This window comes from Orbicella franksi, chromosome 9 (assembly GCF_964199315.1).
Source record: "Orbicella franksi chromosome 9, jaOrbFran1.1, whole genome shotgun sequence".
NCBI classification, from domain to species: domain Eukaryota; kingdom Metazoa; phylum Cnidaria; class Anthozoa; order Scleractinia; family Merulinidae; genus Orbicella; species Orbicella franksi.
In genome coordinates this window covers 27,312,910-27,332,293 of record NC_138153.1, presented here as the reverse complement: position 1 = coordinate 27,332,293, position 19,384 = coordinate 27,312,910, and the positions used below count along the sequence as shown (strand labels likewise).

Here is a 19,384-nt window from a genome sequence, read left to right as displayed (position 1 = left end):
AACATTTTCAAATTCTAATTCGATCCTGGAATGCACGGGCATTTCTGAACGAGTTCTTGTGAACTCCTTAGTGTTCCGTGGGTAAACAAATTACAATTACCTACATACTAATACGTCTTCTGAAAAACTGTCTACTAGGTAAAGTTTTCTACCCTCTCCACCCCTCCCCCGATAATCCCGCAGTGACGTCGATTTGGTCAGCGGCAGTGTTTACATGGTAGGTTAGTTCTTCATGTATGGTGATTAAGTATTAGGTAATATGATCACGTGCCTTCGATTGGTGAAGCAAGATGGCGGCCTCGTCCCATTTCTTGTTATTGTGCGTTTTTATTTCACTTTTAGTGTGTTCTTACACGGACTCAATCTTTTCAGTTCCTGTTTTTATATGGTCTAGAAATAGGTAAGTATTATTGGCTCCATTCTTTTACGGTAAGTCGCAGGGTTTCCCTAAAGTTGTTCGATAGAATTTCTTGGGATAGTTCAAAACCTGACAGTTTAATTTCATTTTATAAGACAGCTGTTTTTTGAAGGAAAGCAAAATTGTTTGGGAACAGGCTGATACACGATAGAGCTTTTAAGCAGATCATATTGTCAAGTATCTTAGTTTATGCGTTCTTTTGTGATTTAACTTATTGGCCAACTACTACTATTTTAATATTTTCCAAAACACTTGCTCTCCTTCGAAATGACGATTCTTACTGGCTAGTGTCACGTCAGATTTTACTATCCATAACTATGTTTTGCTAGCCAGATTTCCCACTAGTTAGGCTGTTTTGGTACAGTATTTTTCATTTTTGTATACCCACTACATCCCACAAGATCTGGAATTGAAACTAACTGTCGGTAATGAAGAAGTGAACTTAAATAATTTGAGATATCTCCTTGTTGTCATGCCCATTGTGTTTAGCTTTCTCATTTGCAATTGTAACTAGTAGCTATGCCAAGCTTTATTTTCATCAAATACTATATCAATAGCTGCTTTGTTTTTTTTTCATTAGCCAAACAGGCGTGTGGAAATGTAAAACCTATCAGCCAAATCTGAATTTTCACTAGTCTGTGGCATGCACGCATGTACATATATATAGTCAAGACTTTTCTTTATAGCCACGGTTACTTACGCTTGTTATAGGCTTAAAGACAAATTGTTATGAACAGTAAAAGCTTTCAAATGTGTTGACATGGTGTATATTTACAAAAACAAAAAGGTTTTGGAGTAATAGGTGTCCAAAAGTAGCAATTAAGTGTAGAAATGATGATAGATGCAAATGCAGTCATAACACTACTGGAAAAAAATACCTGAAAAGATTTTTAGGCTTTGAACAGGATTTAAACCCACGACCTTTACGTTACTGGTACAATACTGAAGGACATCTATTACCATGGAATTCATATTCTTGAGTTGAGTATTACGTCCACTGAACATAAAGTTCCAAACCCACACACAACCACTCTCAAGTGGCTTTAATAGCTCAGTTGGTAGAGCATTGCACTGGTAATGCAAAGGTTATGGGTTTGAATCCCATTCAAAGCCTGAAAATTTTTTCAGGTATTTTGCAGTAGTGTTATGGCTGCATTGGCCTCCATCATCATGTCTAAAACGTTTTGTGTTTGGAAAATACAATAAACCCCAAAATGTTTCTTTATTTTCTCACCAATAGTGAAGTAAATACTGCTGATCCAGTGCTAGCGGGACACACAATAAAAGGAAGAGATTTCCAAGAGAAATACTTAAATAAACTATTCCACACACCTCAAATCGTTGGTGTGTTTCTTCAGGACAGGGTAAGTAGCTATTTACGAATGGTAGGATGTGATACTGATCATCGCAGAATTTCTCTTCACATGTTCATTAGCCATGCAACAAAATGTACATTATCAAGCAGGCCGGTGTAGGGTGCAAAGAAAACAAATTTTTCGACAAGCTCTATGATATAAAAAAAAAATCTGCATTCAAGCTAAGTGGCTCATCAGGCCGAAGCTTATCCCATTTTTTGTAGCCAGCATGAAGTGACTTGGAGTATTTCTACTCCCCCTTGGATGGGATGTTAGTCCATTGAGTGTTACCCTCAGCATTAAGGTCTCCGGTACCCAGTTATACATCTGGGTGGAGAGAGACACTGTGAGAGTAAAGTGTCTTGCCCAAGAACAAAGTGCAATGTCCCCTGCCAGGGCTCGAACCCGGACTGCTCAATCCAGAAATGAGCCTTGAAACCATGCGGCCACTGTGATGCACTAAAGAGTTCATCTAGTGTGTCATTTCAATTTCCTTAAAAGTGTTGTTAAGAAACTTCACTTGCCCTTAAGTGATGGACAGAAAGCACCAGCCCAGCTGGAAAGTCCACTAGCCTTGAGGTAATCTGACAAACAGGACTTTCTTTACAGGGTGAGGTGATGATAAAATTCAAAATCGCCTATTTAGACACATTGCCTTGATATATCTCCAAATTCTCAGAATTAGCATCAAATGAAATGTAAGGAGATTTGTTGTTTTGGGAATTCTAAAAATAAGTCTAATCAAAAGAAACAGTTCACTCAGCTTCAAATAAAGTCTACCTCAGTTGTCATACCGAGGACTTAATATTACCTATTTTTTACAAACATCTCTGAATGAGCAATATTGTTATTTTCTAACCAGTGAAATGTCTTGCTTGGACTCTAGTAAGGGGAACCATATGATAATAAAGGACTTTTGCCAAGCGGTCAAATGCCACTGCTGTACATTGTACCTAAAGTTCAGATCACTTACAATAAAAAATACTTTTCATCAACAAAAAAATGTGACATTGAGGTCTTCTTTGTCATTGAGAGCTACTGTACTTACAATTCAAAATTTTTATTATTAATTTGCACTTTTAATAAGGAAAATATAGCAGTGAAAAAACAAAAAACAAAAAATTGTAAAACCAACGCCAAATTAAGATATGCTCAAGGACCAAAATTAGCTTAGTGCCATATGGCACAAAATGTTATAATAAGCTTAATATTTGGCCAATTCATTTCAATTTTGGAGGCCAAAAGGATCTTCGAGAGATCTTCACATTGAAAGTATAAAATCATACCCCCCTCCTGAATCAGAGTTGATTAACCACCCCTCAAGTTTTTGAAACTTTTACGCGTTACAATTTTACGGCTACATGAATATCTGATAAAAATCTGCACACCCAGAGCTGCACATTAAGCTATTGTTTAGGGGTATACCCAGTATATACAAGGAATAAGGTATTTTTGAACGTTTTCATTTTTTTACTTTGTAGACTCCTCAATTCAATTTGTGACATCTTGTATGTCTGTTGTGGTGACTTAGGACATACCCCAAACAATACCTTTCAACTGGTATATTACTTGTGGTCTTTCGATCTACTGTTATAATTTTAAAAAAATAAGGTTTTTCTCCGGGGCTTAAAGGGTTGAGCTTTTCAGTTGGTTATTGACATGTACATGTACCAACAAGTGAAAAGGTAAACAAGTAGAAAAATGTGCATAGTGAATATCAAATATACTTATGAATCACGCAAACTTTTAAACAAAAATATGTCATGGACTTGACTTGTACTTAGCTTCTCCACAGCATTTTCTAGCTACACACTGCTAATATTATTTCTGCTATTTTTTTTTCTCTAGCTGAGTATAGATGATATAAGTCACTATGGTGATGCATACAGCCCTGGAAACCATGGAGCTGCTTTTTCCAATCTTCTAGCTGCTATGGAAACTGCCAACTCATCAGCTGTTCTTCCATCAGTAGAAGTGTCATCATCTTCTGGTGGAAAGTCTGATGAACTAGTACAGCTGATCAGGAGGTTGGCTAATGGCTTGGTCAAGGAGTTTAACCCAGATGGTAACTTAAATTGGAATTAATTTTAAATTTGAATGTTTAGATTTTGAGTTTTTCCTTGAGGGTCATACAGGGGTATTCTCGTGATGTGTGATTAGCTGATTTTATTTTCCGTGAAACATGAATGTAGGAAATTATTCTTTGTGATCCGTGGCCTGAAGGTTTTGTGTGACCCGTAAAGAACTTGAATTATTCAGCAATATTTGTGATTTCACCACTCAATTCTATGTGATTTTGAGGCACAGATCCTCCAAATGGTTAGAGTCATCTATCAAGAGTGACTTAGACATGCGATTTGCAATATGGAGCCTTGACTTAGCCTTTAACAATTTTTCTTTCTTCAAACACTCCTTCTAGTGTAAGAACAGGTTATTAAAATGAGAATCTTACTTGCTTATTTTTGTGATTCAGGAAAACGAAATTTTTATATCTGTGATCCATGATCCTCTATTTGTTTTCGTTCATGAAGCATGCCATAGACTCCCCTGTATGAACCTCTTCCTTATCTGTCATATTCATTATCAATGATATTCTGAAATCAAGGAAAATGCAAATAAACTTGTTTAAAAAATGCTAAATCAGCTTCATGCAAGTCATAGGACAATGCATGAATTAGGAGCAGTGGTTTTGGTCCCTGATGTGATTATTTTGTCTTAAATTAACATTGTATTTTGGGGACACTTCCCCTTAACACTGCAATGTCCAAGTTATTTTAGAAGGTTTCAGAAGTGTAACAGCTCTCGTAAGCTTGTACAAGTAATTCTTTTGCTTGTTAGCAGCTGTTATTGTTTTGGGGCTAGGGGGCATTGTTTCTGTTGTTTGTTCTATTGTTCTCTCAAAGCATATGAAGCCATTTATGTGAGACCTTTTGAGAGCTACTACATGTATGTGACCCCAAGGTTTGAGTGTTGTTTTGTTGACATGTTGTCCTCTTTTGTTCCTGGTAGAATCTGACAAGTTTGATATTTCCAAGTTTTCATTGGACCGGGAAAAGACTAATGTATTTATATTCCATTTGCTTCCAGCTTCTTCAAGGTTTGTTTGGCTTCTTATTGTTGGTGTGTTCAACTTAATAACTTTTACTTAATTTACTTTAAGTTGTTGGCATAAGAAGATTAAACAAGTCTTAATGATTGAGTGTCCTAAACATTACAGAGTGGTTTCACATGACATCACAGCAGCCATATTGGTGTGTTAAAACAATGAAACAACAACTACGAACATTGGTGTCTCAAACCAATCATGTGGAACTTGAACTCTTTTCTTATGTAATTACTTTCTTTTGTTACAGTAAATTTGCATGGCAGCTTGCCACGTGAGTGAAAACACTCTTTAGAATTGTGTACTCTCTCTGCAATTTCTGCATTTGCACAATTTTCATTTAGGCTCCAATATTATTATAGGTCACTTCCTATAATCTACTTGTATCTACAAATTTTTGCCGATGATACATGCTGTAGTGTTTACATTTTGCAAGTAGAAACTAATCTGACTATGGAAAAGTTTTGAAACACTTGACAGTTAACATTTCTCCTGAATCATTTTGCCAACTGCTTATATTAATTACTGCAATATATTGATATTATATTTTTCCTTATTAACTATTTAGCACCCCTGCAGAGATTTTCACACAAAATGGTAAGTCTAAAATGAAATTTGTATCCATCATTAGTATTTTATTGTTGTCAGATTTCCAAGGCAATTGCAATGAAATTGTGAGGAAATTAAAATTGAATTCATGTACTGTTTGTACTGTTTCTTTGTAGACAAGTTGGTTGGTTCAGTAACTCATCAAATCTCATCAACTGGTTTGCCATATTCTTGTTTGTTGACTGCAGCAGCCCCTAGTGAGGTGAGGGTGTGAATAAGTTTATTTCACCTATTTCCAGGTACAGTGTACATTTGACTAAATTGTTAAAAGGACAGTGAACTAAGGGGTTTTGAGCTGTGTTATTGTTCATGATACTTTACTCGTATAACACTTCTCTTTGCCCAGTTAGAAATGATGGTAAATTTTTAGGGTTTCCATCAGGTTTGTCAAAAGTATCTGGCCGCCATTCGGGGTGCTGAATGGTTCTTTTAAAAGCCATAAAATATTCATCAAATTTCATGGGTCTCAGTCTTTTTTTTAGCAGTTATGTGCGTCTCTCAGTCTCAGTTTTTTCACAAAGCTATCTCACTTTCTCGATATCTTGCAAGGCTAAGAAAGTCTTAAAGTACCAATTTGTTTGCTTGTTTTCAAGTTTGTTTTTTATAAATGAATGTCTGAACATAATTTTACAACTTGAATGTCTCGAGTTCTCATTTAAAATACTTTGAAGTGTTTGTGTTCGTCTATGTACCGTCGGTCTCGCAATCTCGGAAGTCAAGATGTCTCGGAACAAACTCACGTACTACATATAATCCAAGGCTGCTGCCTAACGGGCGCCCGGTCGCCTGAGGCGCCTAAGTTACGAGTGCGGGCAACTAAAGTTTTCTTCAAGGAGCCCGAGTGGGCGCCTAAACATGGAGTTTTGTTTCCCATGTAATATGTTCGATTACTTCAATCTTCTCATGAAATTGGTCAAAAATCGTTCACACAATAAATTAAACGGAAAACAACAGCTACTCTGGTCCTGTTTTGCTTTTATCACCAGAAATCTGGGCAAAAGCACGGCAACAAAGTCTCTGTCCACTCACGAAACAGCCGAAAACAGCCATGTTTGAAAATCGCCCTATAATGCATTGCAAGCTCAGTATTGAATAACTGTAAAGCATGTATGCCAAATGGATTGTGTCTCTATTGATGCCTTACTGATTCCGAGTTGCAAATTAACTACTTTGATAACAAATATTTTTGGAATTGGAGTGATGATCCTGCTGACATTATATTTACAGTTGAAAAAAGATAAATGTGTCTAAATATTTGTCTGATACTTCAGAAAACTTCACTTAGATGTACTGAATGAATTTCTTTAGGTTCTGAAAGGATAATTCAAGTAACTAGCCACCAAAAAGAACACATCATTGCAATTCTCTTTGCATACTAGGGTTCTATATTTTAAATTATCAAATCAATTGTCGCGACCCCGCCCAATATACAAGAATTTATTTTCTCCAAAGAAGTGGCCAATATTACTGTAATGCTACCTCAAAATCACCTTTAGTTTATACTAATGTCCCAAGCCTGGGGAAGGAACGCACATTTCAGTGAGGCCAAATTCAAACCCCCCCCCCCCCCCCCAAATGTCTCTTTCATTTTTGTTTGTTTTCATTTGTGGCTTGCATTTCATGATTTGTACAACGTATTTCGTCTTTTTAAAATAGAATTGCAAAACTCAAAAACAAAAGCAGCAATATAAATTTTTATAAAAAAAGCTGCAGCACCTGCATGGATACACCAATAATTGAGTTTGACCAGAAATAGTATTCTTTCTCAGTCATGACCTGATCACTTTGCTAAATGCTTTATTTATAAAATTTGATTGATATTAGACCATATTAGTGTCTCATGGAAAATCTCTGCCCCAGGACCCCTCCCCAAAATTTCCACAATTAACCCCCCGCCATCTTCCTCAACCTCCCCAACCCCCCCCCACCCCCCACCCCCCCGGATTGACCACGGAGAATTTTATTTGGGCTCCTAAAAAAGTGGCTTGGGCTCCTAACTTTTGGTGGAAGAAGCCCAAAGGGCGCCTTAAAAATTTCCTTAGGCAACAGCCTTGTATACACATATCACATGCGCAGTTATTATTAAAATGTCTTAAATGATGTTAATCATTTAAATTAGCCATGTGACAGATGATGGGATATTAATAGCCTGTGTCTGTAGCTACTAGAATTTTCCTTGTTTTTATTTCACGTTATTGCATTACCTCTGGGGATTGCGTAATCTACTCAATAGCACTTAACGTGTCATCGTTATGCACAGTGTACATTTTTTCCACCAGTACTTGTTTGGTGGCTGGCAGTTAAGTTTTCTCCAGTTTCTACTGTGTTTTGCTGGCATTTAACTTGTTCTGAGCGTCTGACGTTTTATTCTGAAGAGTTAAATCCTGTTGGACTCACAGCATACCCACTCACTCACTCACTCACTCACTCACACGCACTTATGTGCACAATGATTAAACTGTCCATTTGAACTGTGGGGTTCGTTATCTGTATCGTCTACCTACAGTGTCCATCTGCCTAAGTTCTGTCCTCAGAATAAATCTAAGAAGGGCAATTCCACACATGTTATGCTAATACTAATACAGGAACCAATTGCTTACATTCAAGGCCATTTATGAAAGAAAGCTGTCAGAGGAAAGGTCTGCCATGGCTCACGACCGACTGCGCCGAGCACTAGAAGAAAATAACTCTGCTGTAGATGCCAATGCCCTTCCTGTTAATGGCAGTTTGTTTGCTAGCAGTGACTGCATCTTACTGTACTCTAAGGGGTTTACCTTTGAAACGAATAATGTGTCTTTTGATGTCTTGAATGATACAAAAATGACATATACTGTTTCTTCAGAGTGTCAAAATACTTCTGACAGGTATGTCTGCAATTACTGTACGTTGATATTTTGGGAGGAGATACAAATTATGCATAGAACTATTGTTTAAAGAAGAAGTTGTTTATGTTTATGGACTGAAGTGGCTTTAAAGTGTGCCTTCATATGCCGACGTCCGATTTCACCTCTCTGGTTCCTCCGCAATTCAGCCTCTGGCTGCAAGGGAGGAAACTGGCACCAACTATCTATCTATCTATCTCTATCTATCTGTTTTTCCCATGTGAGAGGTGAAGTGTTGTAATGGTTAACACTACTAGCATGTTGCACTCAACGCGAGAGTGCTAGGTTTGAATACGGGTCCTTAAGTCGTGTTCTTGGGCAAGATGCCTGACTTTCTTAATGTACAGAAAACAATGTATGCACCCACCCAGCAGATTTAAAGGGGCTACGCCACACAGCTGTAGGCAATTTTAGCTCCGACCTTGTGATCATAGATGTAGATTATACTTACATATCACAATAACGGCTTAAAACTGTGGAAGAACTCAAAAGCACTGTCATATTTTTGTTTTTGCAACATTTTGACATCATCTGTGATCAATTAATGATGCAGAACAGATGCACTACAACATGGAATCTATTTGTTAACCTGATTTATCTAATCTAGAGTTAAATTTACTTACCTTAGTGGTTCCATTAGAAGCAAGTATTAGATTCATGTCACTGTTATTGCTTTTCTCTCTTTAGTCGAGTTAATTTTAAGATATTTAATTTTCTTCATCTTCAAACACTCACAAGCCCTGCAATGTTGTAACTATTATTCTCAAACTCATTAATAATTCATCAAGTTTAAACTAAGGAAATCATGACCGTGATGGTGTTTGGATATCTGATCTTAATTAGCATAGATTTTTATGATTTCATTTCTCCATTTTCTCCTTAGTTTTGGTTTTGATTGAGAAGATATATCAAACACTCAAGACAGTGCTTGACCACATTTCCAAACACCTTGAAGTTCATCAAAAATGCTCTGTATTTCCAACTTGAAAAATACTCTGTATTTTCAACTCTCTCCTCGGTGTTTGGAAATGTGGTCAAACGTGGTCATTCGTGTTTGATACTGTATATTACTTCAATGTGATTATTTTTTCCTTTTTATAGCATTTTAATTAGCTTCAAGGGACCACAGATTAAAAAATTAGACCTCAGGTAAGATTAAAATGGTAAACTTGCTTAACAAGATGTGATTGTAGATGAAGTACAAGGGAAAGGGGGCAATGAACAATGATCAGTGCCCAACCTCAGTGTGTCAAGACCACTAACACTGCATTCACACAGACATGTGCATGTACAGTCGAACCTCAATTATCGAGACCCATTGGGACAAGATGAAATTGAGAGTCCAGATAATCGAAAATATGAATATTAACTAGCAGTAATCAGAGATTATGAGAGTGCCCTCACTTTAAGATATATACCTTAAATAAATGATTTCACTAGCTGACTTTCAACCTTTGTCTACTGCTAAAATCAACATTTTTCAGCCACAACCAAGATTTTACAGTCAGATAAGCATAGTGTCAAAGTCCATGCTAGGGAAGAGGTCACGATTTGTTGATACGTTCCATGACACCATCAGTTACTGTAGACGCACAAATTTCATAGAATATTTAAATTATGTACATTATCCTAAGCTGGAAGCACAAATTTAAGCTGTAGCATTTGCAATCAAGTGCTCATTTATCATAAACAAACTCCATGCAACTACTTGGAGTATTTCCCCTGATGAATAAAGTAGACTTTTGGATCTTGCCCTCAGAGTACTTTTCCACCAATTCCAAACAATAACATTTCGACTGGATAAAGACTGAGCTATCTGTCACGACTGGAACTAATTAACAAGTACAATCAAAATGTAGCTGTTCCCACGGTTAACATCCCAAATAGACAAGAAACAATTCCCTCAGATTTCGATAAATGCTTCCATCAAAGCGTTTAAATTCTCCAAAATCTAACGCTGAGAGCGCATAATAGTGAAGCATACAGCGACTGAATGGAAAGAAGTCAAAGAAAGATCCAACAGAAAGATGAGCTCGCATGGCCTGCTTACATACTCACATGTTCGCCACATGTCTTATCACCTGTCTTAGCATCAAACAGTACCAGTTTACTGGCCGTGACATGCCCCTGCGAAAATCAAGCGGGATGGCCATTTTGGTGGCCGTACAGGAATGTGGATTTTTCTGCACATAACCATGCCCAGGACAACCAACTCTAGAAAGCCACAGGTCAAAATTAGGTTTGCATTCTTCGAACGCAATGAAGAACAAAACTGTTTAAATAAAGCAACATTTGATCGTGAAACAACACTTTTACAAATCGTTTGGAAAACAATGTGGTCTACAGTACATCTTGAACCACTCAACTCTGAGTCAATCAGACCTCATTCAAGTGTTCTTTATTAGTTACGATGCATGTGAGTGCTGCTTTTGCTCTTTAAAAGCAAAACAAACTTGCTTTTGACTGCACTTTTTAATGCTATAGTTTTAATAAGAATATTACTACAGATCTTGATCATGACTAATAAATATCCATGACAAAATTGGGACTAGAGAAAAAGTCTGGATTATCGAGAAATCCAGATAATCGAGGTACAGATAATCGAGGCTCGACTGTACAGGCCTATTTATTCAAATTCTTCTGAGTAGTATTTATAGGAAATCCATTGCAACTGGTAAGAATTCTAATTTATGTTGACGTTAGGGCTCAAAACGTTGATTCTCCAAACTAATATTAATAACGGAAAAATTTACAGAGACCAGTAATGAGAATTTGTATTTCAATTTGTTCCTTAGGTCAGAATGATTTCAGCCTAGATTACACTGTAATTTGTTTCAACCTAGGTTAAATTTTTCAAACCAGTTTTTTCACTTTTTGGGGGGGTTCTAAAAAAGAATGAGATGCAAACCAGCCACCCCCTTCAGTTCCTGACCCCACCCTACCCTGCCGGGATCTCATATTAACCCCCCTACTCCTAACCTGAACCCTAACCCACCAGATAACTTTTTTAATAACCTCCCTTACTCCTAACCCTAACCTTAACCCTAACCCTCCAGATAATTTTTTTAATATTTATTTTGTACTCACCTAGATTTGAACACCTGATCTCTGACTTTGAAGTCCACCTTAATCTGATCCACTAGGCCAAGCAAGCAATCATTACAAATTTGCTCAAATTTGCTCAAATTTGTTGGTCTAATAAGTTCTTGGTCTTAGACTCCTCCTTTAACTTTGGAACAAATTAAACTGGGTTGAAATCATTCTGACTTAAAGAACAAACTGACCTACAACATTAACATCAGGGTCTTCATGTTAATCTAATGTTACCAAGGAATATTATGTGCATGTATTTTGACTAGAAGTAAAATTAGCATACAGACTGAAAAGAGATCAGATCTTTTCCTTCCATTAATCTTATTGATCTTGTTGCTTCTTTGAATTATTTCTTCAAGTTTTTCCTTCAACGCCAATGATTCAGACGGTGACTGGACCTGTACGGAGGCCAGCTTGGACATTGATGGAGAATTTGGAGGGGAAAAAATGACAAGAAAGTTTTCATACAACTGCAGTGACACACTGGAAGGTCCAACAGAGTATTCGTACAGTTGCATCAATGTAACCTTCAAGACTAATGGTAGTTCCCTAAATTTTAAACATTTTCAGGTGAGAATTTTATGTTGAATTGTGAGTGCGGAATGTGAGTAGGGCTTGAAAAATGAAGGGTGGGGAGGTCAATCTCTAATATATTCACTTGTCCATTTCCTCGTCCTTGTCCAGAGAATCCTGGGTCTGGTTTGATTGTGCCCAAAGTTAGCAGGCCAAGAAAACAAAACGTATTATAAAGCAAAATTTTACAGATTGGACCTCACTGCTGAGTGAGCTCAAGAGACTCCTGCCAAAAATGATTTTTAAACAGAAGCTGAAATAGTTTTTACTAAACCATGTTAATGTTACTCTGTAGTCAGTAGCATTCTTAATCTAGTGTTAAACCTTTATAGTAATGCAATATTTTAGACCTTTATTTGTTCGAGGCCCCTCCTGAAAACCACCATTAGGTGACTGGAGGCCTCTTCTTAAAATATTAATTAATATATTCTTAGTTATTATTACGCATTCTAGTTCATTAATGGTTTCTAAACGTGCATGCATGCATAGAGAGAGTTGCCATGGGAACTAATACTGAGTCACCTTCAGGTTTCTTCCAGAAGTCTCAATTTATTGGTGCCAACCAAAACCAAGGCAGCCTCTGGGAACAATATTGGTTTTGGGCTGGATCTTATGTGCACACAATTTTTCAGATTGGAAGAAACTACACAGATCATTGTGAACTATTAGAAAATAGCCCAAAGAAATTAACTGCACTCACTGGTTTAAAATTGTGTTTCTATAAACAATTGGATTATGAGCTCAAGATTTCTACCATGAGAAAGTTGACGAGGGAGCAGCCTGAGTCATCTATCACGCATAGAAATCAAGAGCAAATAATATATTAATTGTTTTAGTGTAAATCTGCTAGTCAATTAAAACTTTATGTAAATTGTCTTCACAGACACTTCGAAAATAGAAAGAATCGGCGTTCATTTCTATGGAACACCAGAACTGTCTTATGATACTTTTTTTTATTATATTGGGTGGTTATGTCATTATATTTAGTACTTATGTTATTATATTCAGTGATTAACCCATTATACTTGGTGCTTATTCCATTATACTTGGTGCTCATGTCTTTATATGCAGTGCTGTCTTCATTATATTCGGTGCTTATTCCATTATATTCGGTGCTTCCCTTGTTACATTCGGTGCTTTCTTCATTATATTAGGTGCTTTTTTCATTATATTCGGTGCTGTTTTTATTATATTTGGTGCTTTCTTCATTATATTCGGTTCTAACTTTGTTTGGTGTTTTCTTCATTATTACGGGTGCTAACACTATTATATTCAGTGCTCTCTTCCTTATATTCGGTGCAAAGGCCATTATATTTGGTACTTCCTTGTTCAGTGCTTACTTCATTATGTTCAGTGCTTACTTCATTATATTCGGTGCTTTCTTTGATATGATCGTCACCAGTCTTCGCAAGCGGCAGGTTTCTTTCACAGGTCACAGGTCACAGGTCACCAAAAAATATGCCAAAACGTCATGAAACAGATGCACACAAGTGCGTCCTAAGTGTAACTATAACGGCTCTTTTCTGAAAAAAAAAACGCATAGGGGAAATCAGCTATAGCACTGAAATAAAAAAAAATTGATCCAACAAAAGCCAAGACTTATTTCTGTTGAAAACATAAATTGTTTGTAGCCTTTCAATATAACATGAAAACGAAAGAGGCTTACACTGATCTGTGAATTATGAATTATCATATAGTAGATTAACTTAGTAATAGATCTAGTTAGCAATTAATTAAATAATTAATTTTATTGTAAATCTGGGAATCGTAATCTAAACATTTTAATCGTAATTTTAAATTTTTAGTTAAGTTAAATTTAAATACACGACCCCACAAGCTTTTAGCTGTAATTATTATCGTGTTTAAATAAAGTTTATCTATCTATCTATCTATCTATCTATCTATCTATGCATTTACTTAGATGTGATTTGTGAACCAACGACTTTTGCGGGAAACTAGATGTAAAACCTGCCCATTCCGCGCGCTTGCGGCTGGAAGACTGAGAAACTAACCACAGCGACAGTGAACCAGGAGGGCCTAGAATCTAGTCTGTCACGATGTGTCACACACGGCATTTCGATGCATCAAAATGGAGGGTTCTGTATGTTTTGAGAAACGTGGATAAAATTTGTATTTTTATGTGACACATGATTTAGCCTTTGCATGTTTACGTGAAAAGTGATTGCTTCTTTTTTTCTGTGAAGGTAAAACTGTTTTCGAATTTTTTGTGATGCGTGAAAAGGCCAATTACTTATGCGTGAAATTGTTTTCAGAGGAGGTATAGGGGACCCTCTTGTTTCTGTTTAGTACATACCCGTTGTAAAGATTTCAAAAAATGAGAGAAAGAAAACAGTTCAATTTGCTATCATAATGAATTATTTTATTACGATAAAATATATTAACACTACATGTCTGAAAGCTACATTTCAACCCATTTCGTACATATACCACCCGTAGAATTTTTTTCATTAAAATTATACAGTAAAACATTTTAAGTTAGGGTTTGTTGCATGGAAACATCGATAAACCTCTTGGGAATCTCGGGTAATTGTTACATCGCGAGTTTTACTGAGTGTTTTGAGTGTGACCTGTGACCTGTGACCTGTGACCTGTGACCTGTGACCTGTGACCTGTGACCTGTGAAAGAAACCTGCCGCTTCGCAAGGGGCCGTACAATTTGGAGGTAGTCTAGGGAAAGCCGGGAAAAACGGGAAAACTCAGACCCCGAAACCTCAGACCCCAAAAACTCAGACCCCTCGAAATTAAAAACTCAATTGTTATCACCTGAATTGCTCTATGGCCACAATGGGGCGAGATGTTTATCTTCTCCGGTTTATGTTGTCGCGTCGATCGAACATAAAGTCAACAAGCAGATTGCGATCAAACGAGTATGTTTCAGAGAACAACACATTTTTTTGCCGCTTACAATTGCATAAAAAAGGTCTGTTTTGAAAAACAGTGTCGGCTGCTGTTCTAAACCTTGTTAGTTCTTCACTGTTTGACCGACACGACAGCGATAAACCTGAGAAGTTAAATATTTGTTTTTCACCATTTGATAGACGCAACAACATAAACCGGAGAAGATAAACATCTCGCCCCATTGTGGCCATAGAGTAATTCAGGTGATAACAATTGAGTTTTTAATTTCGAGGGGTCTGAGTTTTTGGGGTCTGAGGTTTCGGGGTCTGAGTTTTCATGACACCCATTTTTCCTGGCTTTCCCTAGACTACCTCCAAATTGTATGGCCCCTTGCGAAGACTGGTGACGATCATATCGAAGAAAGCACCGAATATAATGAAGTAAGCACCGAATATAATTAAGTAAGCACCGAATATAATGAAGTAAGCACTGAATATAATGAAGTAAGCCCCGAACAAGGAAGTACCAAATATAATGGCCTTTGCACCAAATATAAGGAAGAGAGCACCGAATATAATAGTGTTAGCACCCGTAATAATGAAGAAAACACCAAACAAAGTTAGAACTGAATATAACTAAGAAAGCACCGAATATAACGAAGAAAGCACTGAATATAACGAGGAAGGCACCGAATATAATGGAATAAGCACCGAATATAATGAAGACAGCACTGCATATAAAGACATGAGCACCGAGTATAATGGAATAAGCCCCGAGTATAATGAGTTAATCACCGAATATAATAACATAAGTACTAAATATAATGACATAACCACCCAATATAATTAAAAAAAAGTATCATAAGACAGTTCTGGCATTCCACACATTTCGATAACAACTGCACACTGCTAGGCTACTCACGATCTACAATCAATAGATAGTGAGTAGCATAGCCAATTGTTGAATGGCATTGGTGATAGTTCTAATGCTAGTAGATTTGTACTAGAACCCGATAGAAACACTGTACATGTTTTCTATTTCTTAATTTAGGTTCATCCACATTCTGGCCGTGCAAAAATAGCAAACCAGAGCATGGAAAAAGCTCTTCTCTCACTTAGGAAGGGTTTGCTTTGCAGGCTAGAGTGTTTATCTTGTGCTCAGTGCTTCCTCACTGACAAGAGTTGCCCATTTCTTGCAGGTCCAACCTTTCAATGTCAATAATGGTACCTTTGAGTATGCATACGATTGTGTGGGTTTCTTTACCATTCCCATCTTCATGGGTCTAATCACAGCTGGGATTCTCATACTCATCCTGTTTACTGGTGTGCTTGCCATGTTCAGCCTGACAACTATGGATAGGTTTGATGATCCTAAAGGACCTGCCATCCACGTCCCAACTGGTTAAACCGGTTAAACCGGTTAAACAAGAATAAGCCCTCTTGGTGGGCCTGGGGCTAGTGTGTATTACTCTTCAATAGGCCATGTGCGATATAATCAAAATTCTAACATGGCTCTAAGGCTTTCTGGACAAAACTGTAAATTTGGTAAATTCCTTTTGTCCCTCAATTCTCAAAAGAGATTTGGATACAAAGAAAACACCACTAAATGTAGAAGTTTGCCCTGAAAGCCTCGGAGCCATATTAGAATGTTGATATATTGAACATGGCCTATATGTCAATTAGACTTAATGACTATCACAATGAAAGCATCGCACCTGTGCTACTCGATAATGGTTTTGGTAGTGTTAGATAAATGTTAACTGCGATAATCGCAGTGTTAGATAAATGTAGGTCGTGCTTTGTATAGATGTTGCTGGACCAGTGTGACATTTATTCTGGGAAAATATGGTCAAGTTGTTGCCATTGCTGTAAGTTGTTGTTTTGGCAAGTTCATGGACCTTGTCTTCAGTGTGGTCTATAAACTTGCCAAAGGATGAGACCCATATTCCTCAATTCAGACCTGATGAGCCAGTTCAACACTGTTCTTTCAATACATGTAGCATCATTTTGCTCGATAGTAATAGCTGACTCTGTTATCTCAACCTGGTATTTTTCAAAACAAATAAAACCGATAAATAATACAATTGAAATTGCTTTTATGTTGTGGCATGTTAATCAAAAGCATTCCCGAGTGGCAATAGATTGGCAGCTTTTTGCAGTGGACTGTTTTGATTTGGGCAACCTATTGCTTTGTTAAATGGACGGTAATTTGGATGTGAAAGGAAAATCATTATTGCTTTGTGAGATGACTGTTAGTATCAGTTTTTTGTTGTTGTTGTTTGATACTTTCTGGTCAGAGAGGTGTAATAAATTGAACTTGCATTGTAGTTAAGGCTTTAGGCAGAATGTTGAATGACAAGTGTATGAATAAGGAGGTTGGATAACTAGATTGTAATTTACATTTACTTATTTTTTTTTTAACAAAAGCTAGTTTCTTTCCAGTCAATAACTGGACAACTGAGTAATATAGGAATATGTTTGACTGCTTTGAATTCACTACCATTGACGCAATAATCACATACACCTTCATAATGAAGAAATATAAAGTTCAAATAAATTAAATAGGTCAAGAACTGGGGTTTTTGGCATCTCTGAAATGCTCTGATGTTTAGGCTTGTGGTAATACTTGGGCATGTTTAAGACACAAAATCACAAAAAAAACACTTAACTGGTAAGAGTCAACGTTTGATACAGTTAACCCAAACAATTATTGAGATCTAACCACCTTCAAGTCAGTGATATTGAAGCTAACCAGAGTGCTATTTAGGCTAACTGTAGTATTTTGTCATTTTGCCATTTCGTGTTTTAAACATGCCTGTAATACTCTTGTGACGTTAACACTGATCCCTTTACATTTTTACAATGTATGATCCTTTAAAAGTGGCCGATCCAGAGAAAGGGGGAGGGAGGTGCTTAGGCACTCGGTGTCTGAGGCCAAAAATTATTTCACTACTTTTTCTCTCCAGTCCCTTTCTTTTCAGAATGGAGACCCACCTCATACACAAGTGTACTGATATACCTCTGCTTCACAACAAAGACCACCAAACAGTTCATTCTTTTCCATAAAATAGTGGTGCATGCATAGTGCAGAGGACATGCAAATGGGTGGTAAAATTTTAGAATAAGGGGCTGGGGTTTTACGCCCCTTTTGGGTAGTAAAACAGGACCAGTTTTGTGGTGTATTGTAAGTCTCTCCAACCTGTCTTCTATGTGACTTTTTGTAATTTCATTTAAGTTGAGAACTGTGTGTTACACAAAATGTAAAGGAAATAAAAGAATTATTGATTTGAACAGATCAGTAGGTCTTCAAAATTACTTTAAAAAAGATTAATTTCCCCATGTTTTTATTTGATGCCAGCTTCCCTCAAACCTTGCTAACTACTTGGGATTTAGCCTGCGTGGAAGGTGTTCAAAGGAGAGGGAGACCTGCCATGCAGGCTATTTGGGATTTGGTTATTGAAAATATAATGAGATTTGTCAATATACAATGAAGCCCTGCCATTGCACCCACCTCATTAATATTACAGATATTACCCATTTTATATTTCCATGCCTTGTGATCATGCCAGGAAAGTGAGCTAGAGTTGCCTTTGCTGTGATACAAACCTTAAGCTTGTTACTTTTCCAGGAGTGGATCTAGGGGGAGGGTGTAGGGGTTGTACACCTCTCCCCCCTGAGATGAAGCCTTCTTCATATTTGCTTTTAACATTTGGTTACCTCACCAGTTAGTTATGCCATTCCCTAGTGGTGCACCCCTCCTAAGAAAAATCCTGGATCTGCCCCTGTTTTCAAATGTAAAATTACTCTAACCCTGCTGTCATGCGGAGGCCCAGTTTCAGTTTACATAACTGTAAAATGGCCTAATGCTTTTGTCCGAAAAAAAGTCAATTAAAAAGTTCACAATTTGAAGACTTTTTGAGCATTCATACTTTAGAAATGGGTAAAATAGTTAAATCATCTTCAAGCATAAGCAGTCCACGGAAAACTATACACATTTACATAACAATATAGAAGAGACCTTTTAAACCTCATTCACACCAAATAAACTAGTTTAATTAAATCAGTTTTAGGTTTTTCCAATTGGACGATTATGCTTTGCAGTCATTTCAAGAAGTCAATCCTAACAGGTTTTTGCCCTGTTAAGTTGTAGGGTGTACACAACACTAGCAACTAATCTTTGACCTTGTTTAGTTAAACTACTTTTAAACATGTTTAACATGTTGGTGTGAACGGGGTTTCTACCCGAGGAAACCGCGGGGTCAGCTGAAGACGCTTGGGCACGATATCGAGGCCAATGTTGTCTCGAGTCCAGACCCTCTCCTAGAGGAGAAATGGCGGCCATCGCAGAGGTGGGAAATTTGAACTTTTTCTGTAGTTTTCTCCGTTCTAATCCGGCGAGAAAGTTACCATTATGATCTTCTATGGTTTGAAAGTGAATTGCTTCTTTCTTTTTGAAGCTTCTTTGTAAATTTTTTACAGCCATTTTTCTTTAC

The 19,384-nt window shown here is 37.1% G+C and overlaps 2 protein-coding genes across 2 annotated transcripts in view; both read left to right on the top strand.

Moving 5' to 3' along the window:
- Positions 1 to 19,384, top strand: part of LOC145497159 (uncharacterized) — a 171,838-nt gene that overhangs the window by 10,773 nt on the left and 141,681 nt on the right. The window lies entirely within an intron of this gene.
- On the top strand, positions 205 to 18,186 carry LOC145497156 (V-type proton ATPase subunit S1-like). The gene is made up of 10 exons (XM_081476957.1): positions 205 to 400; positions 1,659 to 1,782; positions 3,622 to 3,838; positions 4,783 to 4,870; positions 5,445 to 5,473; positions 5,602 to 5,687; positions 8,093 to 8,349; positions 9,469 to 9,516; positions 11,820 to 12,030; positions 16,091 to 18,186. The coding sequence occupies exons 1-10, from the start codon at positions 291 to 293 to the stop codon at positions 16,295 to 16,297; spliced, it is 1,377 nt and encodes a 458-aa protein (XP_081333083.1). The 5' UTR covers positions 205 to 290; the 3' UTR covers positions 16,298 to 18,186.